This window comes from Cetorhinus maximus, chromosome 25 (assembly GCF_964194155.1).
Source record: "Cetorhinus maximus chromosome 25, sCetMax3.hap1.1, whole genome shotgun sequence".
Classification (NCBI taxonomy): domain Eukaryota; kingdom Metazoa; phylum Chordata; class Chondrichthyes; order Lamniformes; family Cetorhinidae; genus Cetorhinus; species Cetorhinus maximus.
The window spans coordinates 12,224,667-12,245,158 of record NC_135903.1 but is presented as its reverse complement, the minus strand read 5'-3'; the positions used below and the strand labels follow the sequence as shown (position 1 = coordinate 12,245,158).

At 42.6% G+C, this 20,492-nt stretch overlaps 1 protein-coding gene across 8 annotated transcripts in view; it reads right to left on the bottom strand.

The window, feature by feature from the left end:
* Positions 1–20,492, bottom strand: part of LOC144667894 (ATP-citrate synthase) — an 80,605-nt gene that overhangs the window by 17,731 nt on the left and 42,382 nt on the right. For 4 of the 8 annotated variants that reach the window (XM_078529471.1, XM_078529473.1, XM_078529470.1 and 1 more), the window contains 6 exons: positions 18,949–19,066; positions 17,174–17,328; positions 16,359–16,452; positions 7,559–7,588; positions 2,086–2,227; positions 390–558 (listed from right to left, as the gene is read on the bottom strand). In XM_078529471.1, the coding sequence (XP_078385597.1) occupies positions 390–558; positions 2,086–2,227; positions 7,559–7,588; positions 16,359–16,452; positions 17,174–17,328; positions 18,949–19,066 (708 nt within the window). The remainder of the gene's footprint in view (positions 1–389; positions 559–2,085; positions 2,228–7,558; positions 7,589–16,358; positions 16,453–17,173; positions 17,329–18,948; positions 19,067–20,492) is intronic. The other 4 variants (XM_078529477.1, XM_078529475.1, XM_078529476.1 and 1 more) reach the window with 2 other exon arrangements.

The window sequence follows — 20,492 nt, the reverse complement described above, 5'->3', positions numbered from 1 at the left end:
TTGGCAAAAATAAAAAAGGCTGGATTAAAATTAAATCTCATTACATAGCTTAGAACCCATTACCACTTTGATTAGAATGTTCACTAAATTAATAAAAATTATCCTCAACCCTCCTGTACAAACTCTCCTGTATGGGCTGTACATAAATACAAACTTCATATGTTACAGAATATATGGCTTTTATTATGGAACATATAGATGAGCCAGCATAGGTATGAAGGGCAGAATGACCCTCTCCTGTGCTGTAAGATTTTAAGAATTTACTGTAAAGCTCATTTATACCTCTTATCTGGGGACAAATGACAAAAGCAGAATGTTAAAATGTCCAAGCTGATGAGCAAGCTATATATTTTAGTTATGCTATTTGAATGTCAAATGAAATAACAAACCTGGGAGAAGCTCATGGTTTCCACAGTACTGTCATATGCTGAGCGTAATGAGGCAAAGTTAATAAGAACATCCACTTCTGGGTGCTTCTTCAGGGCATCAGCCATGTTCTTGTAGACAGGAATGAGAATTTCCTTGTGGCCCCAGTAGAATTTTTGCTTGTGATCACCACTATGGAGTGAGAATAAGCGTGGGAGAGAGGGAGAGAGAAACACACACACACACACAAGATTAGGAACCGTCAACACAAAAGGCAGACGCATTCCAGTAACCTCAAGCTTTTATAAATTTTTGTAAAGGTTCCAATTCAAACTGGATGCAGAGAAAAGTTTTTAAAAATCTTACGCAAAGTATTAAGGCTCTGATTTCACTGTTGAGTGAGATTCTTTTGTGAGAGTGGCCAGGATGAGCAACAAGCCCACAAATGAGACCCAGAGAGATTTACACATCCAGACCAGCTGCTGCCTGAACCCAGCAGAAAACAGCCTGGCCAGTGGGCAGAAGTTGGTTGATGGGGATCAGCAGAAACAAGACTCAGCAATCAGGTAACTGGTGGTGGGTGGTTGGGGGAATGGTAGCAAAGATGTAATGACTGCACTCAAAAGAGGAACGAAGACTTGTGACTTCTTGAGGTATTAAGTGACTTGCCCTTTCATTGGATGCCATTTACACAGTTAAAACATCCAGAGCAGTCTCACTGTCCAAACTCTCTAATCCCAAATGCTTGGGCCAAGGCATTTCGAGGTTTTGGAATTTTCTGGATTTCAGAATAATGTTAGAACACTAACTCCTGCCACCAATGAACAGGAAATGGAAATGAGGAAGTCAGCTCTGACTCCAGCCACTGGCACATGCGCAGTTTCTCCAGCCCTTTTCGTCATCATTGTGTCCCCCAGAACATCAGTTGTCCCAACCCTGCCACTCCCCTTGTCTCCTTGGCCCTTTCCTACCCTCCACACGCCCCTTGCCTCGTCAGCACCCACACTCCCCTCCAGTGCTCTCATCGTTCACCCAATCACTCCTCACTTTCCCCGTGGCTCCTCCCTCTCCCTCCACACTTCTCCATTCCACTCCCCGTCTGTTCTGGAAGTGAGCCAACAGCAAGGGGCATGGGGGGGTGGGGGAGCAGTGAGATGCAAGGAGACCAGCGAGGGAAGCAGAGTGGAAAGTGGCAGGGGCTGTCAGTAAACTACTTTTAAAAGCTAATGAAACTGATCCCATTTGTGTCAATTACCAGTTCTTAAGCAGCATTAAGCTGGGACAGTGACTGCAATGGAAAACTCCTAGGGCTATCCAAGTTAACTTGGAGCTGGAGTGTTGATGCAGGCAACTGGCTGAGACATCGCTGTCCGTTAAGTCGTAGACTCAGACACAGTATCAGCAAACGCGCAGGAAGGTGCTCTCCTTAGTGCTGCAGCACAAACAAACACATCCTTGACGTAGTGCCTAGAACAGTTCGAGATTTACCTTCAACAATCATTAGGACCATAACGTTAACTCTTTTGCAGCGCCACAAGTGGCCAGTCCTGGAGTTGCATGTGCACACAACAAAACTGGATAACTGGCATTTCTGGATTTTAGAGTTCTGGATTGAGAGGTTACCGTGTTTTCCCAATACCACATTGCAATCCAACATGTCAATGCCTAGCATGCATTAAACCTATAGAGTGAGCAAGGGCGATGGAAAAACACACTTACGTGAATGGGTAAACCATGGCTGAGACAGATGGTTCATCCCGTGAACAGACGTAGTCAAAGTCCAGCATTCCTTGCACAGCTCGTGTCTGCATTCCCCAAATAATGGACTTTGTGTGGCGGCTGAAGAGGGTGGTGGCTTTACCTGAAAACCAACAGCACAAGTTAAGTGACATGCCATAACTTGAATCAGGTTTTCACCATGGATCTTGAAAAAAAAAAAGGGAAGTGGATCCACAAAAGGCAAAGCAGGAGGGCTGGAGAACGGGAAAGGGGGCTGGAGGAGAGATCAAAATTCTACCTCAACAGGAAACCTGATTGAGCTCAAGATTACAAGATCATAAATGCAACAAATTGGTTGTCACAGGGGATGCTTCAAAACCAAATAGCTTCTTGGGCCCAAAGCCATTTCCTTCCCTTCCACCTCTCTTCTTAAAGTACATTCTATCACCCTTACCCAGCCCAAGAAAATACACAAATTTTAATTACAATTTTGTCACATTTAGAGTGCAATCTCACATGATTTGGGCACATGAGTTGTATTCTTTGAAAATATAGTTGTGTGAATGTTATTCCTAGTTTTAAACTTCACATCTGGACACTTCCATCCACCAGAGCTATACTGAAGGGTAGAAACAGGACTAATGTCAAGGTATCACTTATATAATTGAGTGAATAGTAAGCTTTTGATTGGTAAGATATTTGAAAAGCAAACCTGTCATTTCTGATTAGGTAGAGTTTACAGTTGGTTTGGATCAAGGATGAGGGGATGGGGGAGTGGAAGAAGGAGTTAGGAAAGGGGCAAATATTTTTCAAGATGCCTCTCAATACCCTGACATCAACCAACCAACTGGCCAGGGGTATACAAGCTTTTTAACCTTTGTGGGTCGCTTGGGTTTGTACCATGGAGCCTCAGGGGCTCCCTTGTAATTTCTAAATCCATACCATTAATTTGTGTGCATCTCAAGTTTTTATTATTCACAAAAGACAAGGGCATTACTGGCAAGGCTAGCATTTATTGCTCGTCCCCAAGTAGATGTGACTGCTCTGATTTAGGATTTATCGAAAGAGGCAACAGTGCTATGAACAGCCCTTTCCAAATTGCCAGGCCCAGGAAATTCAAAACAGGACAAACCAGTGAGCGAAATTATAAATGAAAACAAAATGGAGTTTCCTGGGCGGCTGGTGCTGGTTTGCTGCAGTTCACAAGTTGCACGTGACCCGCAGGTTGCAATTTGGACACCCCTGCAGGTAGATATTGCTATAAAGTACATGTAGGCTTCCACTATCTCACACTACCCCTTCTTATCATTCAGGTCTACGTGAAATAGCTGAGTGAATGCACATTAATATTCCAGATAAAACTTAACTCATTCCGTTGTCTTTAGGGGTAGTACATAGAGCCCTGAATTTAATGTAATTTGCAGTGTATTTCAAAGTGCCTGCATTATCCAGGGTATCCATCTTCAAGCAAGTCAAAAAAAGCATGAGCATTAAAGGTTAAAATAAAGGACTTTATTTTATATCGTTGGTTTCAGGACAGAACTGGTCCCATGGTGCCACCCTCACCTGTTTGCACAAGGCATTATCTAGCACTAGCAAGCCAAGCATTAGCTTTAAGCTCTACAGAAAATGCCTCTGTACTGCCAGAGAGCAGCAAATTGGACGGTTCACCTTTTTACCATCAAAAGAAATATAGGCAGTAGCTGAAGTTTTGAAAACCCAAAACCACCCTCAGATAAAAAAAAGCAGATCATCACAGGTAAGACCTTGGGTGAGAGGTCATCAAAGAACAGAATTCAACAAACCCTTTGAAATGCTCATTTGTTTAGTGTAGGGAGGTTTCTTGAAGATATTAAATTTAAATTTGAGAGTGATCAGGGAGAAAAAATAAAATCAAAAGGACTTCTTGCCCAGAGTGCTGGGTACCCAACAGAAAAGTCATTCAGTGCTTGTTATACTGATCAGCCACCATGCAATTTACCTGGTTCACACTGACAGCTGTAACTCAGAGCACTGAGGACAACACTGTTGTAATTGCACAAGCACAAGATAACCCCTGTACAGTTATTCAGAAGTCTGAATTGCCACTCTGTGTACCATTGTCTTCCAATCAAGATGCTCATAACTGAGCTTCAGGTCCTGGCAGGCTGACAGCAGTGCCGATGGAATAGGTTCCTTTTTGCTACCACTGGGCCTTTGCCTCCAGCGCTCTGGAAGAAAACCATCCTTAGGCGCCTGGATATGGGAAGGGTTGCTGGGATGAGATAACCCAGCATCAGGTTCAAATGAGGGGACCTGTTAGTATTTCTCATGGCCATTCTTTATCAGAACTGAAAACTGATAGGTAAGTGAACCACTTTAATTAAAGGGGTACCCTGGTTTTGCAGGGTTCTACTAGAATCCTTAGAGACCAAATAAAATGTTTAAATATCTGTTCCCATTAATTGTCATACATTGAAAATACTGATCCTATAAAATCTTGGTGTTCTGATTTATCCAGTAATGAAGCAACAGCACCAAAATCAGCCCTTTCCAAACCCTACCAGGCTGATGAAATGCATGGAATAAAAGGAATGGTAAAAAAGAAAAAGTAGCAACGTAGATACAAAATTGACTGAGTGATAGGAAACAGAGAGCAATAGGTATTTTTCAGGCTGGAAGGAGGTTTATAGTCAAGTTCCCCAGGGGTCAGTATTGGGACACTTGCTTTTCCTGATATATGTAAATGATCTAGATCTTGGTGTGCAGGGGGACAATTTCAAAGTTTGCAGACGTCACAAAACTTGGGAGAATTGGAAACTGTGAGGACAGTGTAGAACTTCAAACATTGGGGGAGTGGGCAAACAGATGGCAGATGAAGTTCAATGCGGAGAAGTGAGATGATACACTTTGGTACAAAGAACACAGACAGTATAAAATAAAAGGATACTATTCTAAAGGGTACACAGAAGCAGAAAGACCTGGGTGTATATGTACATAAGTCATTAAAGGTGGCAGGACAGGTAGAGATAGCTGTTTCTAAAGCATACAGTATTCTAGGCTTCATTAATAGGGGCATAGAGTACAAGAGCAGGGAGGTTATGATGAACTTATAAAAGACACTGGTTAGATCTCAGCTGGAGTAGTGTGTACAGCTCTGGGCCCCATACTACAAGGATGTGAATGCATTGAAGAGAATGCAGAAAAGGTTTATGAGAATGGCTCCAGGGATGAGACACTTCAGTTATGAGGAAAGATTGGAGAAGTTGGGGCTGTTTTCCTTGGAGAGGAGAAGGCTAAGAGGAGACTGGATAGAAGTTTCCAAAATTATGATGGGTCTGGACAGACTAGATAGGGAGAAACTGTTCCCGCTCATAAACGGATCGAGAACCAGAGGGAACAGTTTTAAGTGTTTTGCAAAAGGAGCAAATGTGAGATGAGAAAAAAAACTTTTCACACAGCGAGTAGTTAGGGTTTGAAATGCACTGCCTGGAAGTATGGTGAGGCAGGTTCAGCTGAGGTATTTAAGAGGGCATTGGATGATTGTTTCTATTTAAATAATGTGCAAGGGTTACAAGTAAAAAGCAGGAGTTTGGCACTAAGTTAAAATGCTCAGAGAGCTGTGTAGACACGATGGGCCAAATGGCCTCCTTCTACACCGTAACAATTCTGTGCAAACAGGACAACCAGCAAGTAAGGTATATATAAAGCGACAATAGAAATGAGACGTCTGGGCTTCAAGGGTCATACTTTGGACACTCCTGCTAGGTAAGGCTGAAAGAAAAAGGTACAGAAGCAGGGGAGAAAATGTATAATGAAAGAACTAGAGTCAAGAATGCAAAGTCCTGTCACAGGAAGGCAGTCAGCAGGGAGAACGGACAGCAAAACAAACTTGGGAAAGCTGTGAAAACTGTTACATGAAGATGTACTAGTCCCGCATGACTGTCCCCAAGAGAGGACTTAGCAGACTTGACTTTCGCTCTTTTGTTATACACTCTCCCCTGCTGCAGTTCCTTTTGTTCAGCCTTACAGAGCAAGTGGTGTCTGAAGCCCAGACAACACAGCCCTTTTACTGTTTATATACCTTATTTGCTGACTGTCCTGTTTATATTTCATCAGCCTGGGGATTTTAGAAAGAGCTGCTCTTTGTCCACAATTAATTAGGACAAAAAGGCATGAAGCTAGCCAAATAAAGCAGAAAGATACTTGCATAAATCTGCCCAAAATAGAGGTGACTTTAGAGGTTAGAGGTGACTGAAGTGGAAAGTAGAGGGAGGGAGACAGCTGTTCTGTCTTACATTAGAGCTCACTTAGCTTCCAGGCTGATAGTGGGCTTACTTTCTAAACGTTAACTTGCCTTCTCTCTGTATAGATGCTGATGGGCCTCACGTATTTCTAACATTTTATTCTTTATTTCAGATACCCAGTTTCTTAAATCTATTTCTCGACTGCCATTCACCAATTTTCCTGAAAAGGGAGTGTAGATGGTGGGGGTAAAAGGGAATGAGGAACTGTAGAGGGAAGAGCATTCCATGACGGTGCTTAAACCAACATGCAGATACAGAGAGTGTTGCCAGTATCAGCAGTGATGCAGGTGGGTTGATGGCCCAAATCACCTGCAGGGATGAAAGAAGGGGAAATTTAAAAAAAAAGTATTTCATCGTCATCTGAGCTCTTCACAAAAGTTCAAAGATTTCACCCTGGTCATATTTTCTCTCTCTCACTCCATAAAAGGTCTGAAGGGAGCCACAGGCTATCGAGTTATATCAGGTCTCATGATATGGAGGTAACTTTTAATTTTAAACAGGGAGCTGAAACAAACAGCAGTTCAGAAGACTCTGCTCACTGTTATCAATAGGCAAAATTAATATCAGATGGGCCAGCATTAATACTGTACGCTCAGTGCTGACAAAGTTCTTCAGTACTCGTGTTCAGAAAACAAGGCCTTTTGGGCAGGCTTGCTTTGTGTAAAGCTTGCAGGGGCTCTTGCAGCTGCAGAAGCAGAAGTGGTTGTGGAGATCTGGCTATAAAAGGCAGTCGAGAATTAGTCAGCCATTGCTGCAGAAATGCCAAGCTCACACACAAGCTATTTTGAGTACTTTGGATCCCAGCTGTGCCCCCGTTGAATGGGCAGAGCTTAGACCCAAAATATTGAATCATGCTGGAGTCGCCTTGCCGTATATACTCCAGTGACACCAGCCTACAAACAGCAAGCTGCAAGGAGTTAATGCTTCATTATATTATAAACTCAAACAAAAAAGGTCTGCTCCATACTGTTTAAATGCAAGGAAGGAATATGTCAAGGAAGATTTGATCCCTTTGATTCCCAGTTCTCTCAGGTAAATAAACACCCCAGGGATTTACCCACAAGTTAATTTTATCCCTAAAATCAAATGAAGCAGAAACACTACAGCTCTCTGCTGGAAAGCAGCATAGTAAATAGCAACCAAACACCTTTCATGAACATACATTTATCCGTCCGTAGCCCTCCTACCTCTTTTCTTTTCTTGCCTTGCCCTTCCTTCTGTCAAAGAGAGATCACCAACAAAAGAAATGCATCACATACAGTAGGATTTTTTAACATATCACTACCTGATACACCCTAAATGGGGCACCCTCTCCCTTCTGAGAAGCGATACCCATTTTCCCCTAACTGTGATGATACGCTAAAGAAATGAGGACAATTCCACCACAGCAACACAAGACAGTTTAATCATCTGATCAACTGTTCCCTCTGCTTCCAAATCAACCTAAATTAAACAATCCAACTTGGAAGTGTTGTACTTAGGGTGGAGAATTGTGGTCTGACAGGGAGCTGGGCAAGTAATAAGACATGAATCACAGAACCTTAAATAGCACAAAAGGAGACCATTCAGTCCATTTTGCCGGTGCTGGTTCTTGGAAAGAACTATCCCATTACTAGCCATCCTGGAAAGTCAACCAATTACTTTTAGGGATATTCCCTCAGAGAGATTAAGTGGAGCATGGTCCACATAGCATAGATTGTGTTATCTGCATTCTGAATGGAGTTTAACCATCTCTGAAGTTTAACTGAGGTTCAGAACAAGCAGGCATAACCATAAAATTAGAGCTAGCCCATTCAGGGGTGATATTAGGAAGTACTTCACACCATGGATGTGGAAATCTGCAATTCTCCCCCCTCCAAAAAAAGCTGCTGAGACTGGGGTGCAAATAAAAATCTCAAAACAAATAGATAAATTTGTTAGGCAAGGATATTAAGGATTTCAGAACCAAATTAAATGAGGTTAAGATAAGACTCTGGCAAGCTGCATAACTAGGGTGGCAGAAAGGGCCTTAAACTAAATGGTGGGGGCAAGGGATCACTTGAGGGGAGATGTGGTAGATTAAAGGGGAAGGCCAAGGCAATAGAGCAAGGTACAGGGTAAAGATAAAGATAAACAGAGCGTGGCAGGAGGGGAGTGTGTGCAAAATTATTGCGTGAGCAGATAAGACCACAGTTCGCGAAAATAGTAAAAAGACAGAACTTAAAGTTCTATATCTGAATATGCGTAGCATACATAATAAAACAGATGAATAGACAGTTCAAATAGAAAGAAATATGTATGACCTGATAGCCATTACAGAGACATGGCTGCAAGGTGACCAAGGCTGGGACCTGAATATTCAAGGGTACTTGATATTTCAGAAGAACAGGGAGCTAAAAAAAGTTGGTGGGTAGCTCTGTTATTTAAAGGTGACATTAGTACAATGTGAGAGGTGACCTTAGTTCTAAAGGTCAAGATGTAGAATCGGTTTGGGTATAAATAAGAAATAGCAAAGGTATAAAGTCACTTGTGAGAGTAGTTTATAGGTTCCATAACAATAACTACACTGTAGGACAGAGTATACAGGAAGAGATAACGGGTACTTGTAAAAAAAAAGTACTGCAATGATCACGGGTGATCTTAATCTACATACAGACTGGACAAATCAGATTGGCAAAGGTAGCCTAGAAGATAAGCTCATCGACTGCTTTCAGGACAGTTTCTTAAAACAGCACATACTAGAACAGGCTTGTCCAACCAATGGACTGCAGGCCAGATTGTGGATGCCCCTCCCCACAAAGCCACTTTACATAGCCCCCCAGAGCCAGTTTTCAAAATGACAGTCAGACAGGTAATTAGAGTGTAAGATTCTGCAAGGAGCTGCTCCTCCAATCACAGGCCGCTCCTCTTCTGCATTTGCTGCTGATAACTTCTTTCTCACTAGTGAGCCTTTGTTTGGGGTGGGGTCGGAAATCAAGAGTACTGGGACCCGGTGGGGGAAATAAGCTGGCTGGCAAGTGAGCATGTACCTATCTGCCTTACTCTCAGCCTCAGGTTTCTCACTTACTCTCACCATCACATACCCACTCAGAGCACCCTGAGACTGGGAGTGAGCCTGGCACACACGCACACTGACCCTCTTACACTCTGGTAATTTTTATAAATTACTCTTAACTTCACTCACTTTTCCAGAACTGCTTTATCCAATTCAGGGTCACAGTGAGTCGGAGCCTATCCCGACAGGCAATGGGCACCAGACAGGTACACCCCGGACTTGTTTCATCACAGGACACACACACACTAAGGGGCAATTTAACCTTAGCCAATCCACTTAACCACCACGTCTTTGGATGGTGGGAGGAAACTGGAGCACCCGGCAGAAACCGGCGCAGACGCGGGAAGAACGTGCAAGCTCCACACAGGCGGATACCCGGTGTCAGAATTGAACCCTGGAGTTGTGAAGCAGCAGCGCTAACCACTGCGCCACCATGTCGTCCTTAGCTTACTCTTTATTTAAGCTTAACTTATTGCATGACATTGCTTTATTTTTGCTCAGTAATTGTTTCTCTTAATACTTCAACTTCTTTTTGAAATTCAGTTTAATGTTGTGCTAAACCATCTCTTTCCAAAATTGACTCATCGCCCCTTGATTGAGAAAAAAAATGGAAACGTGGCCCCACAAACAAAAAGGTTGGACAAGTCTGTTCTAGAGCCAGGGAGCTGGCTATTCTAGGCCTGATAATGCACAATGAGACAGGATTCATGACTTCATGGCAGTAGTGTTCAAAGCATGATTGAATTTCGCACTGAGTTGGAGGGTGAGAAGAGTGGGTCTAAGACAAATGTTTGAAATTCAATAAAGGAAATTACAAGGATATGAAGGCAAAAGTGAACTGGGAAATTAGGTGAAGAGATAGGTCAGTAGAGATGCAGTGACAGACATTTAAGGAAATATTTCAGAATACTCAGAAAAGATACATTCCAGTGAGAAAGAAAGTCTCTAAGGGAAGGACACACCATCCATGGCTAACTAAAGCTCAAGATGGATTAAATGAAAGAAAAAAAAGTGTACAATGCCACAGAGTTGAGTGATAGGTCAGAAGATTGGACAGAATTTAGAGCATGAGAGAAAGCTAGCTAGAAATATAAAAACAGATAGAAAGAGAATTTCTACAAGTATTTAAAAGGGAAGGAGGAATTAAAGTGAACACTGGTCCTCAAGAGGGTGTGTGTGTATGGGGAATTAATAATGGGAAATAAGGAAATGGCAGAAGCGTTGAACAGATATTTTTTGTCTGTCTTCACCGTAGAAGACAAAAATAACATCCCCGAAATATTTGTAAACCAAGAGGTGAAAGGGAGGGAAGACCTCAAAAACAATCACAATCACCAGGAAAAGGGAATTCGAAACTATTAAAACTAAAAGCTGATAAACCCCAGGGCCTGAATGCTTGCATTCTAGGGTCTTAAAAGAAGTGGCTGTTGAAATTAGAAAACAGCGAATGTAACTCCTCTATTCAAAAAAAAGGAAGAGAAAACAGGAAATTACAGGCCAGTTAGCCTAACACCTGTCATGGGGAAAAAGCCATAATCTATTATTAAGGAGGTTACAGCAGGTCAGTTAGAAAATCTCAATGCAATCAGGAAGAGTCAACGTGGTTTTGTTTAAGGGAAATAGTGTTTGACTAATTTATTAGAATTCTTTGAGGAAGTAACAAACAACGTGGATAAAGGGGAATCTGTAGATGTGGTATACTTGGATTTCCAAAAGGCACTTGATAAGGTGCTACAAAGGTTACTACCCAAAATAAAAGCTCATGTTGCAGTGGTAACATATTAGCATGGAGAAATGGTTAGCCAACAGGAAGCCATGTGTAGCAATAAATGGGTCATTTTCAGGTTGCCAAGTTATTACTAGTGGAGTGCCACAGGGATCAGTGCTGCAGCCTCAATTATTCATAATCTATGTCAATGACTTGGATGAAAGAGCCAAATGTAAGGTTGCTAAATTTGCTGATAGGGAATAGAGTATAAAGTAGGAGGTTTTATTACAATTGTACAGGGCATTGCTGAGACCACATATGAAGTACAGGGTACAGGTTTGGTCTCCTTACCCGAGGATATAATTGCATTGGCAGTTCAGAGGAGGTTCACTCAACTGATTCCTGGGATGAAGGGGTCATCTTATGAGGAAAGATTGGACCTGTGTTCATTGGAGTTTAGAAGAATGAGAAGTGATCTAATTGAAACATACAAGATCCTGTGGGGGCTCGACAGGATGGATGCCAAGAGGATGTTTGGGAGAGGCTAGAACTAGGAAAGACAATTTAAAAATAAGAGGTGTCCCATTTAGATGGAGATGAGGAGGAATTTCTTTTCTCAGAAGGTCATTAATCTGTGGAATTTTCTTCTCCAGAGAGCAGTGGAGCAGGGTCGTTGAATATTTTTAAGGTCGAGTTAGATAGATTTTTAACAAGGGAGTCAAGGGTTATTGGGGATAGACAAGAAAGTAGAGTTGAGGCCACAATCCTATCAAATGGCAGGGCAGGTTCTATGGGCCAAATAGCCGACTCCTGTTTCTAATTCGTATGTATGACATAGCTCAACCAAGATCCAACTGCATGGCAGAAAAGGCTTGAGGGCAAATTGCCTCCTCCTGATCCTATTGTCTCAAATCGCCAGAATGCATGAGGAAATTGCCAGAATGCATGAGCAGTACCCTGATCACACATTAATCACAGTTGAGCAGACAAAGTTTATTCAAGATTACATATAATTGAGCTTTTGAGAGATGGGCATCAAACTGTGCCATTTAAATGCCATTTATACATTAGAAGACCAGCTTTCTATTTTCCAAGTTGGTCTCTCAGAGTCAACAGGTAACCAGAGGCACAGCACAAATGATTCTGCAATTTAAAAAATATTTCATATATAAATAAAACACAAGTTGCCAACACTGAGCTGCTGCTGGACGTCCCTCGGGCTTGTATTGCAATAGAATCATGGGCAAGGAAAATTCCTGCTGATTACCATGTGCTGCCCTCCCTCAGCTGATGAATCAGTGCTCCTGCATGTTGAACACCACCTGGAGGAAGCACTGAGGGTGGCAAGGGAACAGAATGTACTCTGCATGGGGGACTTCAATGTCTATCACAAAGAGTGGCTCGGTAGCATGGCTACTTATCGAGCTGGCCAAGTCCTAAATGACATAGCTGCTAGACTGGGTCTGTGGCAGGTGGTGAGGGAACAAACAAGAGGGAAAAAAATACTTGACTTCATCCTCACCAACATACCTGCCGCAGATGCATCAGTCCATGACAATATTGGTAGGAGTGACCACTACACAGTTGTTGTGGAGACAAAGTTCCACCTTCACATTGAGGACACCCTCCATTGTGTTATGTGGCACTACCACCATGCTAAATGGGATGGATTTTGAACAGATCTAGCAACTCAAGGCTGGGCATCCATGAGGCGCAATGGGCCGTCAGCAGCAGTAGAATTGTATACAACCACAATCTGTAGCCTCATGGCCTAGCATATTCCCGACTCTGCCATTACCATCAATCCAGGGAATCAACCCTAGTTCAATGAAGAGTGCAGGAGGGCATGCCAGGAGCAGCACCAGGCACACCTAAAAATGAGACGTCAACCTGGTGAAGCCATAACACAGGACCACTTGAGTGTCAAGCAGCGTAAGCAGCAAGAGATAGACAGAGCTAAGTGATCCCACAACCAACAGATCACATTTAAACTGTGCAGTCCTGCCACATCCAGTCATGAAGGGTGGTGGATAATTAAACAACTCACTGGAGGAGGAGACGCCACAAATATCCCCATCCTCAATGATGGAGGAGCCCAGCACTTCAGATAAGGCTGAACCTACAATCCTGTACACAAAAAGCAGGACAAATCCAACCCGGCCAATTACCGCCCCATCAGCTTACACTCAATCATTAGTAAAGTGATGGAAGGGGTCATTAACAGTGCTATCAAGCAGCACTTGCTTTGCAATAACCTGCTCGCTGATGCCCAGTTTGGGTTACACTAGGGCTACTCACCTCCAGGCCTCATTACAGCCTTGGTTCAAACATGGGAAAAAGAGTTGAACTCCTGAGGTGAGGTGAGAGTGACTGCTTTTGACATCAAGGCCGCATTTGACAAGAGCGTAGCATCAAGGAGCAATAGCAAAACTGGAGTCAATGGGAATCGGGGGGAAAACTCGCCGCTGGTTGGAGTCATACCATCACAAAGGAAGGTGGCTGTGGTTGTTGAAGGTCAGTCATCTCAGCTCTAGAACATCACTGCAGGAGTTCCTCAGGGTAGTGTCCTAGGCCCAACCATCTTCAGCTGCTTCATCAAGGACCTTCTTTCCATCATAAGGTCAGAAATGGGGATGTTCGCTGATGATTACACAATGTTCAGCACCATTCGCAACTCCTCAGATATTGAAGCAGCCCATGTCCAAATGCAGCAAGACCTGGACAACATCCAAGCTTGGGCTGACAAGTGGCAACTAACATTCGCGCCACACAAGTGTCAGGCAATGACCATCCCCAACAAGAGAGAATCCAGCCATCGCCCCTTAATGTTCAATGGCATTACCATCACTGAATCTCCCACTATCAACATCCTAAAGTTACCATTGACCAGATACTGAACTGGACTAGCCATATAAATACTGTGGCTACAAGAGCAGGTCAGAGGCAAGGAATCATGCGACGAGCATCCCACCTCCTGACTCCCCAAAGCCTGTCCACCATATACCAGGCACAAGTCAGGAGTGTGATGGAATACTCCCCAATTGCCTGGATGAGTCCAGTTCCCACAACACACAAGAAGCTTGACACTACCCAGGACAAAGCAGCCCGCTTGACTGGCACGCCATCGGCAACATTCACTCTCTCCGCCACCGACGCACAGTAACAGCAATGTGTACCATCTACAAGACGCACTGCAGGAATTCACCAAAGCTCCTTCGACAGCACCTTCCAAACCCATGACCACAAGCATCTAGAAGGACAAGGGCAGCAGATAGATGGGAACACCACCAAGTTCCCCTCCAAGTCACTCACCACCCTGACTTGGAAATATATCATCGTTCCTTCAATGTCGCTGGGTCAAATCCTGGAACTCCCTTCCGAACAGCACTGTGGGTGTACCTACATCACATGGACTGCAGCAGTTCAAGGCAGCAGCTCACCACCACCTTATCAAGGGCAATTAGGGATGGGAAATAAATGCTGGCCCAGCCAATGAAGCCCACATCCCATAAATGAATAAAAAGAAAATTAAATTGCTTAAGCGGCTCATCTACATGCCTAGTGATGGAGGTCACATATCAGACAAACACAAGAAAAAGTCTTCAGTGCACCATGGTGAGTAAGGCTGAAATCAGTCCAAGACATCTGCTTTTGAGTCTCATCTTGGGAATGGACCAAAACAGCAACTCTAGCTTATCCAACCTTGAACAATTCCTTCTGCTGCAATTGAGTGAAGTGGACCTCACCCATTGGCTTAAAGCAGCTCCCTTCAAATCCTGACCCATCCCCAAGAGGAACAGAGCAATTACAACTATTTGCCTTACTTGTACAGAACCAGGAGCAACGTCAAATAAAATGTATTTGCTTTTACTTTAATATTTCAATTCATAGCTTGCCACCCTGGTTTTGCACAAGGAAAACAGAATTTTAAGGAAATTAAAACACAATCATCAAATATATAATCATGCCAGTTCAGTGCACCTCTAAGCACCAGGCTCCAAACTACTTCTGTTTAACATCGATGCTCTTTCCATATTTAGCTCAATATTTCCAGTATAATAAATTTGATACTTTAAATCCGAAGTGTACAAGGGAGAGGTTCTTGGATTGCATAAAACTTTGCACACATTATCTTGTTTTGAAACCCACACATCTCCAGGCAATTACGACCCGTATGCAGTGAAACATTGGTGAATAAAAAGTAAAAGAAGGATGCAAGGAAATGGAAATAAAAATCAGCAAATGGTATTAGCATTTGTGGAGGTAGGATATTTTGGGGCATGGTTCTTTTGTCAAAACTGGAATACCAATGAAAAGCATTGGAAGAGCAAAGGGAAAGAGAGAAGAAAACAAAAATAAATTGAATCCATAAAGTGTTTAAATGGAAAACAAAAGATGTCTAAATGGCAGAAGTGATCAGCATGAGGCAATGGGAAGTGCAATGAGCAAAATGAGAGAAGGTATACATGAGGCAGAACATGCATATAGCTTCAGGAAATGGGGAAATGGGGTAGGTCAAATGAGAAGCATGGATTCGCAAACCTCTATTGGCTATTGTGACCAAGGAGCCTGGAAGAAGGAAAAGGCAGGTGGACACCAAGTATACTGACTACTTTGGTGTTTCAACTAAGGGTCCCCCCCACCCAAGCACAAACCTGCTCCTTCCCCACCCCAGGCCTTTAGAAATGTCAGCACCTCCTGCCAGAGAGAAAATATAGTTAAGGTTCGAGCAGTTAAGTCGGCAATAAGGCCAAAGGGCTTTGCATAAAGGTACGATGCTGTTCTGCGATCTTATGTTCAGCTTCACTGAAACAGTGTAGAAGGTGAACAACAGAGGGGCCAGAGTGGAAGTGGGTCAGGAAATTGATGGGGCAAGTGATAGAGATCAGGGTCTCACTTTCAGACAGAACAAGGGTGTTTGGCAAAGTGAACTAATTTCTCCAACGTAAATGACATCATTCTGTGATAGGCACAAGACAGTATACTAGGTAGGAGAAAGCACACTTGCACCAATGGTGGTGATCTTTTGGCAAAAGGCTGCATGGTGTATGTGCACAGGAATCAAATGCTGCCTTCAGCATTCTTAAATAAAATGAAATGGAACTAGCTATAGGAGCAATTCATTCATCAAATGCAATAATTTGGAGTCTGGCATTTCCCCTTTAGCAGAAGCTTGTCTCCTATGCAGAGATATACCAAGGTTTTGGTTACAACCGGACATTTATGGATACATTTATTGAATTACCCTGTGGAATGCTGTGCTTCAAGCACATCGGTGCTCTGTTGGCATCCTCAGACTTTGAATCAGAAAAAGAAGCAGTTCTGCTAGGGGCTGGGGTCTGGAAGGAAATTAAAAACAAAGTTAATCTACAGCTTAATTTAGAGATTCAGCACTCCTCAGTCCATCATCCACTGTAATACAAAGGAACAGACAGCATTCAAATCTCACCCCCCACCAATAAATACTTGACACGTGTTCTTTGTCTGGGGAAGAGTGCAAAACATTTCATCTCTTTTAGCTTCTTCCTCTTGGAGAGATGGTGACTGACAGCAAGCAACCTGTTCTGTCATTCAATAAACAGCTGATATGTATCTCAACACTATTTACCCGCCTTGCTTCTGTTACCCTAATACCAGTGCCCAATAAAAATCTGTAATTTCCAGAGTTCAGCTACCCTTTGTGTGAAGTACTACCTGATAACACCCTAAGCTCTAATTTTATCATACCCCCTTGTTCAGGATTTACTCACCAGTTTCCCTCTTTCTACCATCAAATCCTTTAATCATCTTAATCAACTCGATCACCCGTTAACCTTCTGCACTCGAGGGAATACAAGCCTAATCTACCAATCTGACTTTATGCTCTCTCCCTTACCCACTGTTCCCAATAATACAAATACCAATAAGCAGGACAGTCAGACTCCAGGTTACAGTACTGGCATTCATCCATTTTAATTCATTTCATAACCAAAGCAAGCTACCAACAGATAACAACAAACCAATCCTTTAAAACACATCCCTCTAGGGTATCATCTCCTGGTTTTAAGCTCCCACACTTACCGAGGGACTGCCGCTTGCATTTAGCAGGAAGTTAGCAGTGTGGGCAGCCATTGGTGGCTGGTCAGGGATGGTCCGGTGACCAAGTGCCATTCCCACAATTGCAGTCATGTGCGTTTCTGTTCCAAAAACATAGATTGGAATTCCAGTTGTCTTCCCTGCGAACAGAGGTTAAATAATTAGGATTAGAACAGATGGGACTAGATAACTTTGTGGCACAATATGCGAATGAGTCTGCTGTGAAGATATTGTCTATAATGTTATTGGAAATTATTTTTAAAAATAGAGTTTAGTGGTATTGTGTGTGTGTGTGTGTGTGTGTGTGTGTGTGTGTGTGTGTGTGTGTGTGTGAGAGAGAGAGAGAGAGAGAGAGAGAGAGAGAGAGAGAGAGAGAGAGAGAGAGAGAGAGAGAGAGAGAGAATTTGATTAAAGCCAGCTAGCCTGGGTGCTTTGATGTATAATAGCTTTGAGCTGTTAATTAGATAAACGTAAGGAAAGTAAAGGGGTAAAGTGCAAATTTGCATTTGTTAAAAGAAACCATTCAAGGCTGCGGGTGAAATTTTGCACCTTGCTAGAAGATGCCAAGCAATGTGTTTATTTTTTCTTACTAATAAAATTGGTGGGGTGAAAGGATGCTATTGTTAGAAGAGGTAAAATTAAAAGCCTAGTGATACAATGGAAAATTTACATTCAAAGAGAAAGGTATGTATAAAGGAGAAAGGAGATTGTGGGTAAGACAGAGGCATTTTAAAGATCCAACAAGTGAAAGAAGCCTCAAGTTGTTGCCTGCAAGGACCCAGAGCTGAAAGAAACTCATTTTAAATGCGACTGTCCAGGGTGTGCTTTGCCAGGTGTTTCTTTAAATCTGAGATTTATTGTTGCTTTACCAGGGGTGTAACAGAATCAAATTAATTAGGGGGTTTTTGTAGTTATAGTCACAATTTTGTAGATGTATGTATGGGTTTATAACCTTTGTATTAATAAATGTTTAATTTAGTTTTATAAAAACCCTCTTGAGACTCAGTGGTCTTATTACTACTGAATTCAAAGCATGTATGTTAAAACATACAAATTGCAAAAATGGATTATGACAGTTGTTTCAAGTTTCCCTCTGGGATTTGAACAACTCAGCCTTTACCATCAGATGTGTCATAATAGAGCCACTTCATTGTTCTAGAGTGGGTAGTGGGTATGGGGTAGACATAATAGATTTGATGGGAAAACATCCCACTTTAGAAGAGTCAGAGAAACAAGTGAGAAGAAATCCAATCTGTTCTCACTCATCTTCCAAACTGGACTGGACAAAAATTGGCACTGACTGAACATGGATAAATTTAAACAGGGAGTATAACGGGCCCTTTGCATGTTCTATACTTCCTGCAGGTGAAGCTCACATATTATGGTTAGATGAAACCAAGCCATTACTGCAATTTCTTTTCCACCTCCTCCCTTTCTCTAGGTTGCTCTTAACATCCTGGTTGGTCTTTTTACCATCCACAGTGTGGACAGGTGACCTACTCTAGTCTCATCCCTTCTAGATTCTATAGCAACTAAGCAACTTTGCAAAGGTGCCTCCTATGTGTATGTAAAGTCAGCCAGATTTGTTTGGAAGATCTGTTAAAGGAATCAGTCACAGACCAACAGGTTGAAATTGGAACATGTGGCACTGAATTGACTAATGGCTTGCTAATTTTATGTTGGATATATTGTTTGAAGTATGTAACTACTTCATGGGTAGGTGCCTTGGATTTCTTTTTAAACAAATTATCAAACCTCACCAACTTCACCCATGACACGGAGACCCTCTTGGTAATTGGGTCCACCTCTCCTGACGAAAATAGAGACGTTATGGTTCTGCAATGGGGTTTGGTAGTCCTTGATTGCACGTACTATGCCCTATGAAAGGAAATGAAAAGATTAACAGACAGGATATCAGGGGGTTTCATCTTCAATATAAAACCCACTTAATTAAGAAATTTCACTCGGAAAGATTTGTTTGACTCCTTTGATTCCTCCAAGTCAAGAATGCTTAGTTGTTTTCCCAAGAACACAGGGATTCCCGTCATATTATTTTGCCTCTCGTCAGACGAGGCCTTTCAGTGACTTATGCTGAAGCACTGGGATCAGTACTTAAGAGCAGGAAGGGTATCAATTTTTATTCGGAAGCATGTCAGCCAGTCAGATATGGGCCACTTGGGAACATCGGCAAACCAGTTTCACCATCAGGAAGCCAGTCTGGTGACATTCCAAGGAAGATTTTAGACTTGCTAGAAATGATATAGTAGTGCAGCACAGACATTGAAATCCTTAGTAATGTTTCGGAAGCTGCCCTTCACATTGAAAGATCTTTTCCCTTTCCTCACATAAGTCACACATGCATCTTTCACAAATCCATCAGTTTAATCACTGCCTTTGAAATTTATTTTCATTCTGGCTGTTTGGCGTTAGCTTAAAAGGGTTGTAACCTAAAAAAAGACAGAAGGAATGCCAAGGGGCAAAAGGACATCAGCCCAATAATTAATAGTTACATCAATGAGAGCTGAATGAACAGCTGTGGAAGCCAGCATCAAATCTATTAGACTTGATATTTTACAAAGAAAAATAATGAGTCAGTTCCATTAATCCCAGCATGAATGGATAGCACAGATAGTGGGAGAAAATATCCTGGAATTATCTAAAATAAACGAATTTTATGATAGAAGGAGTTGAGATTCTTTCTAGATGAAGGAAGTTGGGTCAGGGGCTCCAGAGGTGATTCACCAGGATGTTGCCCGAGATGAAACATTTAAGCTATGAAGAGAGGTTGGATAGACTTGGGTTGTTTTCATTGGAGCAGAGAAGACTGAGGGGTGACCTGATCGAGGTGTACAAGGTTATGAGGGGCATGGACAGGGTGGATAGGGAGCGGCTGTTCCCTTTAGTTGAAGGGTCAGTCACAAGGGGCCATAAGTTCAAGGTGAGGGGCAGGAGGTTTAGGGGGGGATGTGAGGAAAAACTTTTTCACCCAGAGGGTTGAGACAGTCTGGAATGCACTGCCTGGGAGGGTGGTGGAGGCAGGTTGCCTCACATCCTTTAAAAAGTACCTGGATGAGCACTTGCATGTCATAACATTCAAGGCTATGGGCCAAGTGCTGGTAAATGGGATTAGGTAGGTAGGTCAGGTGTTTCTCACGTGTCGGTGCAGACTCGATGGGCCAAAGGGCCTCTTCTGCACTGTAAGATTCTGTGATTCTGTGAAATATCCTCTCATCTGTATTGACCGTGTGATTAATGAATGATCAACCAGATCACAAGACAGAATTATATTACACCAAAAATAATT